Source organism: Barbus barbus (genome assembly GCF_936440315.1).
Source record: "Barbus barbus genome assembly, chromosome: 11".
NCBI lineage: Eukaryota > Metazoa > Chordata > Actinopteri > Cypriniformes > Cyprinidae > Barbus > Barbus barbus.
In genome coordinates, this window is record NC_136739.1 from 23,792,511 (window position 1) to 23,814,114 (window position 21,604).

Genomic DNA, 21,604 nt, shown 5'->3' on the forward strand with positions numbered 1-21,604 from the left:
GTACCTCGGTTCGGGGGTCACGGTTCGATACGATGACAGTACAACAGGAAAAAAATAAATAAATCTACTATGCTCGGTTTCTTTTAATTTATTTTGAACAGACAGTAATGCAAATTTAAAAAATTTCCACCTAGATGTGAAAATACTAAATATTACATTATGCTAAATTTTAAATCTGTTTTGTTTTCATTGTGAGTGTACACAAATAAAAGCAGACCTATAAGCATTATTAATAAGACAATAAGAGTTTAAAGTTGATTCTGCTGGTATAAAGAAACAGTTGAAGTGATCGCGCCGGCACACACACACATACACAAAAAATGCATCAGTTCCAGCATTGCTAACTTGACAGCGCAGTTGGTACTATATCAAAATAAAATACAATGAACCAAATATCAGCGCGCCCGCCTCTGTGTCACCATTGGAACGCAACTAAAGTACAAAGCCTATAATTTACATAGTAAATAATAGTTTAGCATTCAGATACGTTACATCGCAAATATGGAAATATAATGGAATATTTGGATTTGTGACGAATGAGCGAGGTAGGATACACGAGCACAAAGCTCAATTTAGCAAACAGTTGAGTGTGCAAGCCTTTAAAGTATACTCCTTCGTCAGTCTATGTGAGAGACACGTTCAGAATCAGCACATGGTCACTGTCTGACTCTGGGGGCTATGTTTTCAAGCATGGAACTCACTGCTGGCGGTTAGCAAACAGTGTTGCATTACTGCGGCGCCCCCTTTTGGATTGGGGGTGAACTGACTATTCGTTGTAAGGCCTCGTGCACCGAACCGAGATGTCTGTATACTGTTCCAGCCCTAGTAGATAGACAGAACGATAGATAGATAGATAGAACGACAGACAAGACAAGACAACACAAGACAGACAGACAGACAGATAATATTTTCATCATATTTTTAGGGTCCTTCACCAATGACTGCTTTGCACAATTTGCATAATTTTTCAAACAATGCAGACATCATGTGCAAACAAATGACACAATCAGTGAGTGCAATTCATTCTTAGTGATTTCCCCCCTTAGACCTCAGAGTATAGCATTTATCAGTTCTGTTTTAAGATGAGCAATTTGCAGCTTGCGAAATAATGGCTATAAGATTTATTCGAAGTATCATTCGGTGAAGAAACCAGAGATGGAATATTCAGTCTAGAGATATTAGGATATTAGAGAAGGATATTGCTTTCTTTTATACAAAAATATGGCTGCAATAATGCTCAACACAAACAGCTGAAGTTTTTTAATAAGAGTCTAATACGAACACTCAAGTGAGTGAATATTAAGAGCAGCGCTACAGATCCGCACAGCGATGGTGTGATCGTGTGTGATAGTATCAGGGAAAATGTCATGTGCCTTATTAGAGTCTACCTGCAGATAGATGAGAATCGGCGGCTGACCTCTTTGCTTTCCTGCAACTCAAATTTAGTCAGAAATCATTACAGAAAAAGGCATGATCAATCACAGAGATATACTTTCGGAAGATAGAAGCAAGGGGGGAAAAGCAGGATGCTTTTGTGCTGAATATGACGAGGAGGAGGAAAATATCATCTATTATCTTATTTTTAAAGGTTCACTGGCTTTGGAAGTCATAATAATGATATGAGTGCATAAACTCACAAAAAGCTATATAAAAAAAATAATAATAATGCCCAGAGGGAGACTTCTTGAGACATTTGGTTGAAATGGGAGGAGGTCATGAAAAACAAAATTCTTCTGCCGCTGAACTATAACCACAAACACAAATGTTCCCCAAGATTGTCTTAAAGTGAAACTAATAATAGTACAGTTTTCAGATCTTACTTTTGTTGTAATGGTTGCTTTAACAGAAAGCTCTTATAAAAATGAAGACATCTCCTGTTGATTAAGGAAGTTTGATGACCTCAATCATGTACCACTGCGAGGTTTATGAATACTCAGTGCAAACGGTGAATGCAAAGGACATCTGAAAGAAGCCGTTTAAATCAATATGAAATATGTTCAAACTCACTCACTATGTCTTCCATTATTTATAACTTTCTCACATATTTTGTAGTTCTGTACGGGTTTATACTCATTAATAATTCCACAGTCCAAATAATAGGAAGCAGAGACCTTGTCTAAAGCATCATAGATGATCTTTCATCACACTGATAGATAAATAAATACATGCAACCAATTAAATTGTTTACAATGTGAATTTAGCAGATGACAGTCCATAACCCTTTATTATTTTGCAACTTCTTATTCTGCCTCATCTTTGAGAATGGATAATGTTAATACCAAATATTGTGTCGCTGATGCCACTCTAATGGCTTTAGAGGATGTATAAACAAATTCAACACATGGAAAGGCATGGAAGGTTTCTTACTGCTAATGGCAAGAGGTTGATTTCATTGCAAAATGCTTGGTCTCAATTTTTAATGTTTCTTAGTTACAGAAGAAAACTCGAACAGTGTGTAATCATGCATAACCTTGCCTAATTGTAGTCACCATTAAGGTACTTATTGGCCAGTGTTACTAAATGCCATGTACTCGTAACAAATGGCATGCATTAGAAACCACTGATCCTGATCAATAAATCCAGAAACGGCTGCATGTTGCAGCAAGCAGCACAATCTGAATCGGTGTATGTGGAAACACCATGACTGCCATCCAGTGGTACACTGAGGTTTACCAGCACTACTGATTTAACAGAGGGGTCTTTGTTCATCTGCTGCTGTCAGTAGAACAGAATATTCAGGATGCAGCAGAGACAAAAATAAACGGTACTAACCTGATCATTACTTTGTAATGAAATGTTTATATTCTCTCCCTCTCTGATTTTTATATACATCTGAAAGGAAGACCGAAACTACCTACTGATGAATTTGAGACACAACACTAATAGAAACAAATAAAGACTAGTACATTTACTTATTAAAATGAAACATTATTTTAGTTATACATCTAATTTAATGTTATTGTTAATAAGAATAATAAAGCAGTGATAAAAAAAGCTACAAACTACAGTATATTTAGATATATACCAAAACAATAGACTAATAATAATAATAATATGAAAACAATAATGATAATAAAAAATACATTAAATTACAAGTTTAAAATATTTTTTAATAATACTAAAAATAAAGTATTACAATTGTTGTTCATCATTGCAAACGATAAATAAAACAATATACCGTTTTTATTAATGATAATAATACAACAATAACAATATTGATAACAGAATTACATATCGTAAAAAAAGTATTATTTATAAACAAAAATACTATATTATGCTTATTGTTAATTCCATATTAAAACAACAATGATGAAAATGTTAAGCAAAAACTTAATAATAAAAACAAATAACTATTATTAAAGTTACATAATTTATTATGATTTAATATATTTATACAACAATTTATACGTTGTTATTAATACCAACAATAATAACATTGTTAAAGTTAACTGTAAATAACTGTAAAACTGTTATAAAAGCAGTACCACAGTCTATTACCGTAAGAAAACACTATAGTTATTAACCTAATACAGGGTATGGCAAATTCTTATAACCTTTCCTTTTTGCTTCATAAGGATCTTATGAAAAACATTTTAAAGAAATTGCTAGAATTCTAGCTATTGATTTCCATGTTAGGTACCAATTGTTCAAATTCAATGAATCCTAGAAGTGAAAAACAAGTATACAAAGGAGGAAAAAAAAAAAGTTTATTTGGCAACATACTTTTGAATTTTTTTCTTCTAAAAGCCAGTGGAAAACTACAATACAAATTGCAGTCTAGGTTAGGTGATATTTGTATAAAAGAGCAGTTTTAAATGACTGGTGAAACCACAGCTCCGAGCTCAGAGTGCTAAACAAACACTAAAGAAAATGTATGTAGTATGTTCAGTCTGAAAATGCTGCGAAGTGCTTTTAGTCATGTGCTTATTGGCACATTTTCACACAGAATGCATTCTTCTCATAAGACAGTGGTGGAAATGTAACAAGTCCTACAAAAATATTTCAATAAAACACGAAAGCATAAAGGCAGATCAGTTCACAGAGGTTAGGAACTTGCATTTAGGCATGAGGACTTCCTGAAAAGATATATTTATGAACCACCAGGTGGCACTATTAGTCCATGCTTCGGCACTCTGTCCTCAACACCACGTGTGCTTTTCAATGGCGTCATACATAGTCTAAAAACCACAGTACTACCACATAACATCTTGATCTGCAAAAACATTTCTTGCTCTCTATGCATTGGTGTCAATAAAATGATTCGATTTTTTAAAAAACTAACAAAAATACTCAAAAGGTGTGCAATCAAAACAAATTAAGAGATCACTTTGCCTACTGTGCTAAAGACTATTTCTACTTAAAACTGCCAGGGAGAGATAAATTACAGAGCAAAAAAATTAGTGTTGGGCGCATGTTGGCCAACTACATTTCACGAAGTCCTAAAGTGCCACAGTCATCAACCAGTAGCCATACAGTGGTCATCTTCTGTTAAAAAGTATGCATACCATTCAGTCTTGGCCTAGTCTAGTTATCTGAAATGAACTAAGGGAATGAATGATTGTGGTAAAGGCTTACCTTGACCAGTACAAAACCGTACTAATCAAGTTTTGATTTTAATAAAGAAAAAGAGCTATGATGGAGTTTCCCACAGAGTTGCAAGTAGATTTGGTGGGGAAAAGTCCAAGTGTAGTTCAAAGTAAACAGCATCGCTCTTTGAAGCTCTTCTTATTCTTCTTATTTTTTCCCTTCCCGTTTTTGTCCTTATTTTCTGACATCTTTTTAGCACGGACTTCCCTCATTAGATCAAAAAATACCTTTGGAAACACAAAGTGTAGTTGTTAAAATTAATGAATAAAAACAAATTAGCAGTGCAAAAAACATTTTCATTAAAATAAATAAAATAATAAAATAAATTAAGCAAAATTAAAGAGAAACACTTTCTTTTTGTTGTTTCCCTTCCCAGTTCAAATTGCCATTAATATAAATAAATAAATAAAGTTAAATGAATACTAGCGGCAAAAAATGTATACTAGCAGTGAGTTTGCAATTGAACAAAACAGGAAAGCACAACTCCATTGTGATATAAAAACAAAGACAAACAGGTAGAGTTAAAAGAAAAAAATATGCACATTTTTCTATTGTTTGCTGAACAGCTTCTCTATTCCTGTAACTGTGGCACTAGAGTACCTACATATTGATAAAATACTTCCATCAGAAACTGCATTACATCCGTTATATTTAATAAACTGTAGCCACTATCATGGCTGTTGTCAAGGCATCCATAATTCCACAATACAGACGAGATGCTAAGAAGATAATAAAAAAAAAAAAAAAAAAAAAAAAAAACTTTATACACCAGAAAAAATGAACCCGAGATAGAATCTTGATGGAGTCAGTCTATCTATCTAAAATTAAAAAAGGCACAAATATTACCTTGTCCACATTGGCCCGTGTCTTGGCAGAAGTCTCTACATACTGCACACCCCACTCTTCTGCTTTTCCTCTGGCCTCGTCCACTGAAACCTGCCTCCGATCCTCAAGGTCTGACTTATTTCCAACCAAAAGCAGGGGAATCTTATCCTCCTCAGCTTTAACCCGCAGGATCTGCTCCCTGTAACACATACACTTAATGTTGAGTGATCTAGTTTTCCAACTATACTATGTCACTATGTCACGACGGGAGATCCAATTTTCCGATTGTACTAGCCTATGCTTCAAGTAGCTAAAATGGTGCAATACCACTGACCTGAATTCTGCTGCGGCCGTGAAAGACTCGTGCTCTGTTATGGAGAACACCAACAGGAAACCCTCTCCGCTACGGAAATAGTTGTCTCGGATAGCTGCATAGTCTTCCTGCCCAGCTGTGTCCAAAATATCAATCTGCACCTCTTCTCCATCCAACACCACTTTCTTCCTGTAGCTGTCGGCCTTTGTGGGCTCATAATCTTCAACAAACTGAGGGAAAGAAAATAGCAATAATCACTACTGTTAAATAAACCAAGGCAATGCATCTTGAAGACTTTTTTTTTTTTACACTTATGGAATAAGTTAAGCCTCTATAAAAAATAAAAAAATAAAATAAAAAAAACTTTTTGTATCTGCCAGATTTTGGTCTGTTGACTTACCTCATCATACATAAACTGAAGAGTAAGAGCAGACTTTCCTACGCCTCCACTGCCCACCATAATGACCTTGTGCAGGGTGAGGGAGCTCTGACCCTTACCCTTATTGGCTGCCATATCTAATAGCCTTCCTCAGGTACACCACAAGACACCCACAGACAATCTGGCACCACCTATGGAGAAACAAAACCATTATGGAGAGGCTGAACCTTTAACACAAGCACAGGTGTGCAGTTGAACTTTCATTTGGATTCATGGTTCTTAAATCACACAGTAAAATAAATTGTATCGTGCTGGATCCAAACATTTTACTTTAAGAATTAACAATTTAAATATTTTAACAAAAACATTCATTTATAATGGTAATCCATATAGCACGTTTCTTAATAAATTCACCCTAATGTCACCATAAATAGATGCACAAAGAGAACACAAAAAACCTGTTAGATAAAAAATGGTTTATTGCTTAGCACTAAGAGGAAACTAATTATTTAGGAGGCTTCCTCTTGCCACTCATTAACCACATTTACATGCACACCCAAAAAAGAAAAGCACTATTTCTCTCTCTTTTTTTTTTGCCATTTACTATTGTGATCCATACCACACTAACCTAAAAAGGAAGTCAAAAAAAAAAATTCCAAGTATTATTTAAATACAATACCATGAAGCACTTGGCAAATACATTGGAGTACAATGTACATCATGTCATGTAAGCGCATTTCAATTTGCATTATTTGCATCCTCTTCTGGGAAAACACTTATCTATGAAAGTATAATGTTGTTGGTAAAAAGCCCTGGAATTATTTTTATAAGCAGAACTGGTCCTTTCCCCATCTACAACATCTAAAGCTGAATGCACCTTAAAAAAAAAAAAAAAAAAAAAAAAAAAAACAATACAACCCACCATACCACATTGTGGTTTCACCCAATGTGGGTGAACAGTACACTAAAATAGCATTTTATAATGATGCAAAATGTGTAATAACGAAGCTTGCTAATTATGCTGAATTTATACGTTTCAAATAAATATGATTGTACCATCTCCTTTGGAGAAACATAGCTGATTAATGAGGATAATACATAATTAAGCTTAATTAAGTCTGAAATCCAAACAGCTGGGCTAATTCTGCATCTTGCTATGACTCATAAGACCATCCATATGAGAATAAGGAGAAGACCACTGAAGAATGTTTATACTGGTGGTGGCTGAGGAGAGACCCCACCCACATGATTGTAAAGCACTTTGGGTGTACAGCAATACACAATAAAGCGCTATATAAATGCATAATTCATTCATTCATTATACTAGCCTTTTTAAACGGAGGAAAAGAGAACATGACCCACTGCTTCCAGCTATTGTTCCTGGTGGTCCCTCAAAAAATGCCTAAATAGGAAACTGGGGCACTGTGCAGGAAGACGCAAGAATCTGCTAACGAAGGCTTATTTAAAGATGTCAATTTAAGATGCTTAATGTCTCTTAACTATATAGTCATGTTGGGGGTAGACAGTGTATATGTATATATACAATTAATAATAAAGTAGCCTAATTGGTAAAACTTTTTTTTTTACCATGCTAAAAGCCAGAGTATTATAATAGCATGTTGATTATTTTCTGAAAGAAATCACCGCTGCTGAACTTATTTGATCACAAATATTACAATTTAAAATAACTGTTTTGAATATATTTTAAAATATAATTTATTCCTCTGATAGCAAAGGTGAATTTTCAGCAGGCACTACTTTAGTTTTAAGTGTCACATCATCATTCAGAAATCATTCTAATATGCTGATTTATTGTTCAAGTAACATTTCTTCTTATTATTATTAATGATGGTAAAAACAGTTCTGATGATTATTACTTTTGTGGAGACCATTTCTCCCCAGTGGGTTTAAAGCAGTGACATTTATTTGATATAGAAATCTTCTGTAACAGTGCAAGTCTGCCATTTTTGATTGACTGAATGCATCCTTGCTAAAATATTAATTTCTTTCTTCAAATAAATAACTACATAAATTAAAATGGCTGACCCCAAACTTTTGAATATAAATAATTGATACAACTACAAAAAAAAAAAAATTGATAGATACCAACACTTTCTAAAGAATATATGGAAAAATGGCCCAAGTGGTAAAAGATTTAACTGGTAAAATCCAAATGACAAGGCAGTGCAACACAGTGGAATATATGCGCAATGTCGTCGCCGTTACAGAAAATGCCAGTTAAACAGGGGCTGGGCATGCTAAAATGATGGCAGATATGACATACATATGCACACTTCTCGAGTACGACCGGATGGCGACCAGCTTCTGAAATATTAATGACGGCCCTCCTCCTCCCCCGGCTGGTGGGATTCATTAGGATTCCCTCAGTACTGTCCACATTCTGCTACACTCGCTCGTGAGCAGGGTCTGTGGAGCTCTCTGTGTGAGCCTCTCTACACCTGAGAGAGAAGCGCAGAGATCAGTGATGACTATTCCCATGCAGCACAGATTCTCTCATTTTTAGCGGTTTAAATGGATGCCAGTTTAGAAGAGGGTCACTGATTTCATGCACAAGAGAGGGTGATGTCCTCTGCTTGAGTGGAGTGGCGAGATAGATGACCTATTCGGCCTCACCCTCTCTGATTGCAGGCCTGCTGGGGACAATCATGGCACACGTCAGGAGCACAGGCATTGATAAAGAAGAGGCCAGAGAAAAGCAGAGTAGGTGACAGTGCAAGCATTAGTTCATATGGCACACTTCATCCACCGATAAAGCTTTCAGAGAATAACCATAAGACAGAATGTACAAGCTAAATTATCACCATTATCGGGCTTGAACTATTAAGATGATCTGGTATGAGTTGCACAAGAATAAAAACTAAAAAGTAGTGTGTAATACCTACTGAACTAATAGTTCACAGATAGGCATACAGAAATACTAATGATTTTATCTCACATTTATTCCCTTCTGTGTAGTTCCTTTTTTTTTTTAGATTGTACAATCTTCTCTAAAAGGAAGTGATTGTCCCACTTAATTGTGTTTGCCACTTTAACAGTGGTTCCGTAACTCAACTGTTGTTAGTGATAGCAACGCCATTATTTTTGGTTAATTATCCAGGTAACACACTTACTGCTTAATACACAGCTTTGTTGCATTACATATTAAACCCATATGGGCTTAACTTGTATTGAACTTGGTGCGCTTGCAAGTAAACATTTACAAAACTGAGCCAGAACCCGAGGTTTATATAAATATTAGGGCTGTACAAATTTATGCTAAAATTAAATGCCTTAATGTTTTTGAAAGAAGTCTCTTATGCGCATCGTGACTGTATTTATTTGATCAAAAACACAGTAAAACAGACAGTAAATATTGAGAATTCAAAATAATGTAAAATATAATTGAATCCTGTTATAAAGATGAATTTTCAACAGCCATTACGCCAATCTTCATTGTCACATGATCCTTTAGAAATGTTTATTTGGTGCTCAAGTATAAATTTTAAAAACAGTTGTGCTGCTTAACGGTTTTGTGGAAACCGTGAGATTTATTTTCGGAATTATTTATTTTTATGAATATAACATTCAAAACAGAATTTATTTGAAATAGATTTTTGTAACAGTTTAATTCAATGCATCCTTGCTGAATGAAATGTTCCTTCGATTTTTTTTGAAAGGTAGTGTACGTTTTAATTTTTTAATTCTAATAAAATTATCATGCTCAAAACTAAAAAACTCATCTCAAACTTTGTAGTACTAAACCCAAACTGTCTTGCAGAAGAAATATTGGAGAGTAAGCTTTAAAATGGAAAACCTAAATGTTTAGGATGAAGCTGTAAATCTGAAATGGATTCGACAAACAAACACACACACACACAAATCCATATACATCGTTTGACACGCTGTGCGAGAGGAAAAACCTGACCTACAGGAAACCAGATGACTTTTCGCTAAGCTTGCCTTCTTTGGAACTTCCTGCCAGATTGATGGGAAAAACAGGAAAAACTAGGCCAAAGCCTGATACGGCTACAAACATCCCCTCTCTCCCCTTCCAAATCGTACTCTTACTTCCCTGCATACTTTCCCTGTACGCTCTCATACCCTTGAGACAGCAGAGATAAGCTCTCATCTGCAACAGAGACCTAAGCCTAAAGTACTGCAAAAGGAATGTACAGCGGGGGAACAAATACAGTACAAATAAATAACATGAGCCAGTACAGGCAGGTTATAAGCATTGATTCTGCAGGAATGCACTGGTGAAGAATGGGTAAACAAGCAATGTGTTTTATTTATTCTACATACACATGAGAGAGGCAGAAAGCACTCTCTTTAGATTCTTCTGGTGAGTGTGAGTAGAAGCATACCTCGAAATAAATCAGCTACACCAAAAGGTATGATACATTTCAGGAAGTGCAATAGCAGCAAACTGCCAATAAGAGGTTTGAATAAAAGATAATACACTAGTAACAGAGCAATGACAAACCGGTCAGAAAAAACCTCTGACATAACTATTTACTGATATGAGCCACTCCTCTGATATATTCATGGGACTTTCTTGCCAAACTGCATCAAAGGCCTATTTTCCAAACTTCGAGGAACACACATGCCCCTACAGAAGGGTGCAATTAGGCTGGTAGGCCAACTTAAGGAAAATGTGATTCATCCTCTGGTCCTAAAATATATGATTTTTTTTTATTTATTTTTTTTACTTTGATTAATCAACACTTATAGACGTGTATGTCTGCCTTTTAAACAAACGCCTGCATTTCAGGAAATGCATTTTTTTTTAAGCTCTGCTTGTTTTGTTTTAAACTATGAGTTAGTTTTAGGACTGAATTTAATGTAGAGCTCTGATTGGCAGCATGCGGTTCAAAGTATAGATGTGAGGAGAGAGAGAAGCTTGGCTTTGAAGTCACGTAGTGATGTCTGGGTTAGCTACATACATATCTGATTAATCTAATATAGGATGCGTTGGGATATTAACATTTCTTAACATGCTGAATGCGCTGCATATTACCAGTGTTTAGTTTCATTCTCAAATGCAATGCCCGGAATTCAAATGCAATTTTAGGAATCACTTGACAATGTAGATGAAAATATAGCACAAATATGCCATAAACATTAAATGACATAAGCATTATAATGAGAACTTTATAGGATGTGAAATCTATAGTAAATTCCGTCCTTACCAGTGTTTCAGCGCGTTGTTGAAAGCGCATCACGGCGGGAGCACTCTCTCTCGCTCTCTCGCTATAGCGTGTAACAAAGTTCACTGGCAACAAAGTTCATATATGCATTTTCTCCATTACAGACATTGCCAGATTCACATTCATTTTTTCAGATAGAACTGAATGCACTTTTAGCACCACTCACGGGACATTTCAAGTTTAAATGTGCAAAAAGCGATCATTTTGAAGAAATTTTGCCCAGCTTTTTACAATGATCCCAGGTTGGTATATGGACAGATATGGGCGGTGTGTTATAGAAAGTTTTAATTTCATAGCACCATTGCGCTAAACATGCCTGCCCAGACCTGCATACTAAGGATGAGAGAGAGAAAGAGAAAAAAAAAAAAAAAAAAGTTACTCCTCAACGCCTAAGAACCATGTGTTGAAAGCTGTATTAACACATTGCATTAACAGCTTCCACTCTTGCCTTTCATAACTTTTATTTCAGAATCGAACCTACATCTCCTGAATGAGAACCATATTTAAGAATATTTAGGGAAAACCCTCTGTTTTTAATCAGTAACCAATAAAAGCAAGCCAGAAAAGAGAATATTTTTACGAGTCTCGGTTTCCATCAATACCTGGACTTTCGGGTCTTCTTTTATGGTTTCTTCTTTGATTCTAAAAACAAAATTATAGAAAATCATTGCCATATTTCTTGCCATGAAAGAGCATTTTAGGAACTACAGTGGCTCCAAAAGCTTGTGTGGACAGTTATACTCTCCTTCAAGCATTCATCATGTCTAAATTAATGTTTCTTTTCGGAGCTACAGACATAAAGAAATTTCTCATACAAGATTGGTGATATGAAATGCCAGATTTGATCAGTTATGAATAAACTACATAAACGTGCTTAGTCTGTACAAGAGAGCAAAGGATCTATCATCTGAGGAGCTGGTTTCTCCCTCACACTCAAGGTGAGCATCTCTGCTGAATACTAACAATCTAGAGCTGGGACACAGAGGCTTCATTCAGATATATAAAGGCAGTGGTGATGAACATGGACCCCAGCCATGCTGTTATCCAAACCGGGCATGGAGAGACATAAAAGTTCTTCCAGTGGACAATCTCTTCACACACAGCTACTGAAGAGTATTTTGAATAAACAAGTGAAAGTAGCCATGATATTCTGAAAAGCAGCAGAAATTAACATTTTATGTCTTATATTTTCCTGCATATATCAAATCATTTCCAACAAGCTGCTACTCCCTGCTCTGTGGGAAAGGTGGAATTGATTTCAACAGCACTGCAAAAACATTCTCCAGAGCAAGTGAAATAAAACGTCTCAAGTATCTCTTCATTTCATTTACAAGGAGGGAAAATAATATTTGTTAGGCAGACAAAGAATTTTCCATTCAAATCAATTACATATAAAAACTTATGCAACCCATCTGCGAAAAGGAATTTTTAGAAAACAGTGACAATTAAATGAATGTTATACTAGGCATTGTTAATGATAATAATGCGTAATTTTTTATTCTCGCTGTAGTATTGTTTCCAGCTGTTTCTATAAAGTGGGGCAATTCCAACTTTGCAAGGACAGTCTGGCTCTTCTGACTCACAGCCTGTAAGTATGTTTTCATATTTAAAGAATAGTTTTGAGCTGTGTAGAGTAGTGCTTGTAGTTTGTCCTCTCCGATCACAAAAGCAGCCATGGTAATGTTTACCTGGCACGATGCAACACGACGCGTAAAAAGACAGTATAAGTCATTATAATCAGTAATTATGTCCCCACTGGATGTAACAAATGCCTCGTTTATAATGGGTTTATTTGTTTTTGTCTCGTCGCACCGGGACACGGCATCACAATACGGTAAAGGGGCATAACATTTCCGTCACACGCTTGAGGTATTCGGCCAATCACAACGCACTGGATAGCTGGTCAATCAGGGCACACCTCACTTCTCAGAACGATGAGTTTTGTAAAAATCGACACGTTTCAGAAAGGCGGGGCATAGAGGACCAACAATAATGTACAGTATGTGGAAAATAATGTGTTTTTTGAAACTTAAACCACCTAAACACACTGCATTACACCAAATACACAAAATAATGTTCTTTTTACCAACATCATATGACCCCTTTAAGCTTTTTTCTAATTATGAGCAAAATACATACTGGTCGACCTCTTATAAGCAATAATATATAAAGTTTAAAGAAGAACTCAGCAAAGAGTTTTAAAAGAAACCACTGGCAATTACCTTCATATAGAGCTGATATACGAAATATTCTACCCCGATCACACATTCCAAAAAAGATGGATTCAACCTCACTGTTTATCTCAAACCCTTTTAAATCACATACCCAGAGACAGAGACTCCACTGGGCTCTCAAGGGGTATGCAGGGCAAGAGAAACATCCCAAGTGGGAGCGTTTAGGAGCACAAAGTCAAAACCAAGAAACAAATTATTGAACTGACTTCTGGCTCCACATTCCCACTGGTATGACTAGTCCATGACCTTCTGTAATCCAGATTACATAAAAGTAATGAATTACAAAGTGAATGATGACAGAAACATTAAGAAAATCAGAGCATTATGCCAGAATAAAAAAAAGAGTTTCATTATGAACAAAAGTGTTGTTGAATCTCCAAAATTGCACATTTTGCTGATCTGAATTCGCTGTTGTGTTGGAACATGTAGAACATACGTAGCCTAATGACACTGTATGAGACGGCCTTTAATAAAAAGCAGAACTTGCCCTTTACTCAAGGGTTGGGTTTTTTCAGTCAGATCACAAGGCCTGGCTAAAGAGAAACCAATCTAAGGGAAACTGTTGACATTCATAAATTGGGTAGGTTGATACGTGCGTTTCTTAAAAAAGTACCCTTATTCACCTAAGAGTGCAATGACTAGCAGCAATGAGATTTTTCAGGGGAAAAGCACAGCTCTAAAACATTAAAGTGTGAGCTTTACACACGAATCATGCAGAAATGAATAGTTCTATTGACAAATATACACTGAAATATACCAATACACAGTTCAAAAGTTTGGAGTCAGTATTTTGTTTTTTTTTGTTTACAAAATTTCTCTTTTTAAAATAAATGCTCTTCTTTTGAATTCTGAAAAAAAGTAACCCTGTCTCCAAAAAATTATATATTAATCAGTATGTTTTCAAAACTCATTTCACAATATTAATGTGAAAGTGAAAAAGTATAAGTGAATTCATGTTCTGCATTTAACCCATCCAAAGTGCACACACGCAGCAATGAACACACACACACACCGTGAACACACACCCGGAGCAGTGGGCAGCCATTTATGCTGCGGTGCCCGGGGATCAGTTGGGGGTTCGGTGCCTTGCTCGTGGTATTGAGGGTGGAGAGAGCGCTGGACATTCACTCCCCCCACCTACAATCCCTGAAGGCCCGAGACTCGAACCATTAGGCCACGACTTCCCCAAAAATTTTTTTTGATTAAATAAATGTAGGCTTGATAAGCATAACTTTTAAAAATATAAAAAAATAAAATAAAATCTTGCCAACCCCAAACTCTTGAATGGTACTGAGAGTTATTTGGCAACACAGCCCTATACACTCTTAAAAATAAAGGTGCTTCACGATGCCAAAGAAGAACCTTTTTGTCTAAATGGTTCCATTAAGAACCTTTAACATCTGAAGAACCTTTCTGTTTCACAAAAGGTTCTTAGTGGCAAAAGAAGGTTCTCCAGATTATAAAAAGGTAAGAAAGAGATGGTTCTTTGAACCTTTGACTGAATGGTTCTTTGTGGAACCAAAAATGGTTCTTCTATGGCATCGCTGTGAAGAACATTTTGAAGCACCTTTATTTTTAAGAGTGTACAGCAAACAGGGTATTTCAATACAATGACGATGAAACAATGTATGGCTCATATAATTATAAAATAAAAATAATTAAAATGAATAATTCAACATTTCTGCCCATATTTTCCCAGTAATTTGATGAAACTCTATGCCAACAGGGTCAGCATAGCTACATCTGGAGCATTTTATTACTAAGATATTGGGAATGTTTGCTCATTCTTCTAGAATTAGGTTTAATCCTATTAAGTTTAAAACTTAATTCTATAATAAAGTGAGTGGAGACAAGACTTCACTGTTATAGCTGGATATTTTGTTGAAGAACACCGAAAAAGTATCTGACCAGCAGATTACTGACAAAAAAATTAATATTCAGCATGTAGGCCTATGCTTATTCTACAGCCACTCTCAAACTCTAATCTAGTCTTGTTAAGAGAGCTTAACAAGTATGAAATGTCACCCAACACACAGTCATGTGTATAGATGTTAATGATAAAATATGACTACAGGGAACATAGACTCCAAAATATTTGCAAAAATCATATGAAACCAGGGGCCTGTACCATGAAGCTGGTTTAGCTGGCTAGCCAGGTAAGTTTCAGTTTAGTTTGCACCAATCCTGGGTTTTAGGCACCATGAAAGTGGCTTGGCTTTTAGCTGCGTTCATTGCCATAGTATCTTACACTGAGCAGCTAACCTGCTTCGGGGTAGGTTATGTTCTGGATTAGAGATCTCAAACTGAAATTGGACCAATCAGATGTGAGCAAAGTGAAACATGTCTGACACAAAAAAAAGTCACTCCTCCAGTTTCTCTTCCTACAAATTAAAGCTCACTATGAAATGCCTTTTATAAAAAAAAAAATTAAAAAAAAAGTGGGAAGAATCAACAGATAACACTAAAAACGGATGTGACCTTACATGTTTGAGTCTCTATCACTATATATTATCAACTATATAAACTAACTTCACAAGTGAACTGCACTGATAGAGCAAGATAATTTCCTTTATTTGTCCTCTTTCATGGACAAGTACTTCAGTGGAACTGCGTTTAAATTCCTCATATTCTTTAAGTCCGTGTAAATTGATATTAAAATATGTGTTCTGAGTTTGTCACACAACAGAAACATATGTTATTAACCACCCAGCCAAATTTGAATGATAAAATAACGCCAAGTAACTAAAATAAGATATCAAAATCTTTGAAAAATAAGCAGGACTCTCTGCTTTCAAATGCTGGGGGTGTGTCCGCTGTCGGCTCTGAAACCACCCCCACTCGCTGGAAAGCGGCCGTCTCTCTCAACTGTCAACTACCACTACAACCTGAATGAATGCTTCTGATACTACCTCTAGTAGCTTCATTGGATTTATACAGCCATACATGTTTGAACGTGCAAGTTCGTAATTTATTTGTAGACGCACGTCAGCGCTGCAGTGAGATGAAACCTTCTCTTCGTCAAGGCGAGCGCAGCTCATGGTTGCTTTCAAAGAAGAGAAAGCGGTACAGCTCGCGTTTCTAGATGTGAATTGTGAACGCTCCATGTTTTCAAATTGTATGTATTCTGCCACATATTGATGTCTCTGGGCTTAGACCCGGGTATGCATTCACCCTAGAACCGTCCCTGCCTAGAATCTGTATACCTAATAGGGCTGGGTATTGTGACCAATTCTGCGATTCGATTCGATTCTTATTTTTATGGTTTCGATTCGATTTAATATCGATTAGCTATCAATATTTCATTTAAAATGTTAGTTTTGCAGACATGGGATCCATATTTTGATATAAATGCTGGTAACTGAAACTCTCCTACTTAAGTTTATTACTGAAATACACATCTACATTAATAATAGGGTGCACACAGTTGTATTTTTTTAGTGGAGCAATTCGAAAGATAAGTGAAGTGACATTCAGCCAAGTATGGTGACCCATACTCGGAATTCGTGCTCTGCATTTAACCTATCCAACGTGCACACACACAGCAGTGAACACACACACACACACACACGGAGCAGTGGGCAGCCATTTTATGCTGCAGCGCCCGGGGAGCAGTTGGGGGTTCGGTGGCTTGCTCAAGGGCACCTCAGTCGTGGTATTGAGGGTGGAGAGAGCGCTGGACATTCACTTCCCCCACCTACAATTACTGCCGGCCGGAGACTCGAACCCACAACCTTTGGATTACAAGTCCGACTCTCTAACCATTAGGCCACGACTCCCCCTGAAAAAATCAGGGGAGAGCGCGAACGCAGTCCCCCACTACCATAAATTATGCAGTCGAGATTCCCACATTATGTGGCCCAACCGGAGTGCAATGGCCAAGCCTCGCTCTGGGTGAATGGTGTCTCCCCTGCCAGGTAAGTATATCTATAGATGGTGACACCTTCAGGACGAGAGGTGAATATTCATATCCTCTTACTTGAAGCACGTGCATTAAGAATCGATTCGGGGATTTCCCGAATCGATATCGTTGCGTTAAACTGAAGATCGATTAAAATCGGAGAATCGATATTTTTTACCCAGCCCTAATACCTAACATCACAGACATTCAAAAAGACAAACTAAGAACTTGACCTCTCAACAGTTATTATAGTGTTAGGGGCGGGGCCATGTTCGGTGGCTCCATTGCGTCATCGAGCCACCGTTTTAGCCCCGCCCCAAAAAATCTTGAACACAGAATTGGTGAAAAACTGTTTAATGGTTTAACTCCACAATTCAGTACTACATAGTTCAGAGTCTTTGTAATGCGTTTCAGCAATACATTTCTAACATTTGTAATGTGTTTAGAAACAATTCTCAGAATTCTCTTTACACAGACTTTAACCTTTAACAAAAGCGTTTTGAATCTCGTTGGCTCTCAATACCACGACTGAGGTGAGACTCTTGAGCAACTGCCCAACCTCAACTGCTTGGGGTTGCAATTGGCTGCCCACTGCTCCCCGGTGTATGTTCACTACTGTGTGTACACTTGGATGGGTTAAATGCAGAGGTCACCATACTTGGCCACACACCACTTCCCTTCCCTCTGTGTTGTGATTGGATGTCACACATTCATGTGCACGTGCTCCATTAGCCTGAGTTGACAGAGAAAGTTGATGATCACCTTCATGGTACCAACAAAGCCAGATTAGAGTGGTTTGGTTTTGTCAAACCACCCTATCCTATTACTCTGAATTTGTTCATCTACCATCATGGTACAGGCCCCCGCTCAAGTACCCACTAGAATACACACACACCTGGTGGTGAAACCCACTGATCAAATACTGAAAAGCTTCTAAACAGAGAAATATAGAGCTGGCTAACTTGAACCAACATCAGTTCAAATGTCCAAGTCACACTTGTCTTAAACAGAGTACAGAAGACAAATTAAATGGGACAAGCTTCGGACAGGTCATTATTATTTTGAACCCAGTGGCCTGCTTGTTTCCACGATAAACTAGACAATTCAAGTCCAAGTCACCTAAAAGATAAACAAAAACCTGCTGCACAGGGACATTGCTATTTCAATGTATTACAGTGCACAAGGATTTTTACATAATCTTTTGAAAATATGATACTGTATATAATGTGTAGGCTACATTGTAGCTTTCCAGCAAAAAATCTAAGTACTGTTAATCAAGGTATTCAAATGTAAAAATAAATAAAATATTAAAAAAATATGAATAGATACCATAAGGAGTTTATCATTTATGCATATTTCTGCAATTTTTTTTTTTTTATGCGATAACTGTGCCTTGACTTCACAACTCCCATTCTGAAGGTGATAAGGGCACAGCCACTACTGGCAGTGAGGTTACACCCAAACACCCTAGACACAAAGTGGGGAAAAAAGTGACCACTCAGAATACGAAAAAAACAAAGCAAAGTACTGACATAACAGATTCTGCTCAAGATAGCCTACATGCAGGATTGCTCTCAAGGTTAATATGTATGCTGGATACAAGGACATCTGAATCCATATTTCAAACTAATAGAGAGATAGAAAAGTGCATCTTTACAAACTTGGTCAAAAACAAGATGGATTACTAAATATAAACTGAAATGGGCTGTAAAAGTAAAGAGATTTCAAAGCTGGATTGCATTGTGTAAATATAATGGGAAACAGTTGAGATGTATGGTATAAAAGGAGAAGCGTACATAGTGCCTTAATGTGCTCCATTTTTACCCATATGTAATTTACGATTATGTGTTATTAGGTGAATATAGGAATTAAGGCTCAGAAGTTCCTGAAGGATGAGTATAAAAGTAAAATGAACAATTCTTCACAAATAGAAAAGTGACACATACCAGGAATACAGTACACTTTGGTATCCCAAAAAATAAATAAATAAATAAATAAATAAATAAATATAAATATAAATATAAATATATATATATATATATATATATATATATATATATATATATATATATATATATATATATATTGTCCCACGTCCGACAGGAAGTAAAAAAAACAAGGTAAATGTTGATTTGGTTTTGTTTTTTACTTCCTGTCGGACGTGGGACAATATATATATATTGTCCCACGTCCGACAGGAAGTAAAAAACAAAACCAAATCAACATTTACCAAGTTCAACTAAGCAATCATGCTGCATATAGTTCTCTTTATTTTATACGAAATACAAGTTTATCAATAATTACAAACTAACAATCGATCCCTAACATCAAGCCCCTACTGAATCACAGCATCATTTAGCATAAGTTTATTTAGAATAAATAAAGTTTTCACAGTTTTATGTCCATTGTGTGTGTGATTAGTGTTTAAATGGCAGTTAGGCATGTCCCAATTCTTGTAACAGGGTCTCTACAGAAACTGAACAGAAAATAAGGTCACAGGCTAATATTTAATTGACCCAGTGAGGTTAATAAGCAATATTTCCTGAAGTATTAACACCTAAATTTTACCTTATTTGATGAAAAGCGAAACAATTCAAGGGAAACATGCTACAAGTTAGTCTGATCATTAAAAGTACCTAATATCTCTGATTCATACACACACACACACACACACATCCACATCAACCAAGCACGCGCAACATCCGCAGAAACGCCCGTCTCTCGTGATCAGCCGTCTGCTGGGTCAAACTAACCCATACAGCGAATTAATTATAACAGTTGTAAGTTTCATTCACTTGACATTATTCACAGTGTAAAATACGCCCACAGGGACTTGAAATATCTGCCTGTCGACCAGTAACAAAAGCTCGAGCTGGAAGGAATCATTTATAAAATTCATAAACAAACAGGGATATATATATAAAGAGACGTTACCTCTCGGTGACTTTGTCCTCCACAGTCTCTTATGCTATCTTGTGGAACGCATTAATCGCCTGTTCCGACTCACTATACACCCTGTAATATCTCTGAAGCTCTCGCTGCTGCCATAAACCCCACCCTCGCGACATGCAAATGAACAGGATATGACGTCGCCACGCGTAGACTCCGCCCTCTGGGTGAGGGACGAACGGATATGATGTCATGAAACGATCATATGGTATGCTGATGGAGATTCCGGCCATAAATGTTTATTATGATCTCTAAAGAAAAAATATGGTATTCGTGAGAGTAAATTCTAATCACACGTTTGCAATCTTCATGCATGATTTACATCAGTGTTAACATTTAAGACTAGGCTACAGAAACAACTGTTAAACTGTATGTAGCCTACTGTATGATGAGATCTTAAGTGCCTTATATTATTGTTATTATTTAATAATAGGCTAGTTTGTTAAACCTTTACACCAAAGGCACCCTGATATGAAGGCCCTCCTTCCAAAAAAACAGAAGGCAGATATTGTCATTTATAAAGACCAACTTGACCAATATAGTGTGTAAGGAAAAAAAAGAAAAACGTGTTGTATCCTAAATTAGTATATAGGCTGATGCCCCCTACTATTGAACATCAAATAAATAAATATTTAAATAAATAAACGACAAACAAAGCTGATAATAGTATCATATAAAGAAAGACAAATAATAATATCAAAGTTTGACACTTTATATATAAGTAAGCTTAAAGATAAGCAGCACATGCCTGTCTTTTCCCCTCTGAAGTAATGAAGTACTTGCCTAGGAGGTGTTCTGGTTACAGGAGAAGTCTTCTGAGGAAACTGAAGCAGAGGGAGTGGGTTACATACAACTTCCTAAAGTCAACGACCATTTCTTTTGTTTTACATTATGAAATTGTTGGCTCTGCAGCATGGCCTAAGGTCTCTCACAACCTCTCACATGTTGACATTAAAGGCTAAAAACACAGTTTTGAGGAGTTCTGCTGTTCTATGATGAGGTTTGCTCATGGAGACTAACTGCTTGGAATCTGTTAGTCAGGGAGTCATGGATCCAGTTACAGACTGTGGTATTAAGTCCAAGTATGGAGCATTTTCTAGTGAGTGTCTGAAGTATGATGGTGTTGAATGAAGAACTGAAATCAGTGAACAGCATAATGACATAAGTGTCTTTATTATTCAAGAGTGAGAGGGTTGAGGTGAGACCCTTGAG

General features: G+C 36.5%; 1 protein-coding gene across 1 annotated transcript; it reads right to left on the reverse strand.

The window, feature by feature from the left end:
• Positions 1-3,091: 3,091 nt before the first annotated feature.
• On the reverse strand, positions 3,092-20,528 carry LOC306876753 (ras-related protein Ral-B-like). The gene is made up of 5 exons (XM_079428149.1): positions 20,378-20,528; positions 6,126-6,295; positions 5,747-5,955; positions 5,434-5,611; positions 3,092-4,814 (listed from the first exon to the last, which is right to left on the reverse strand). Exons 2-5 carry the CDS (start codon positions 6,237-6,239, stop codon positions 4,692-4,694), a joined length of 624 nt encoding a protein of 207 aa, XP_079284275.1. The 5' UTR covers positions 6,240-6,295; positions 20,378-20,528; the 3' UTR covers positions 3,092-4,691.
• Positions 20,529-21,604: the final 1,076 nt, after the last annotated feature.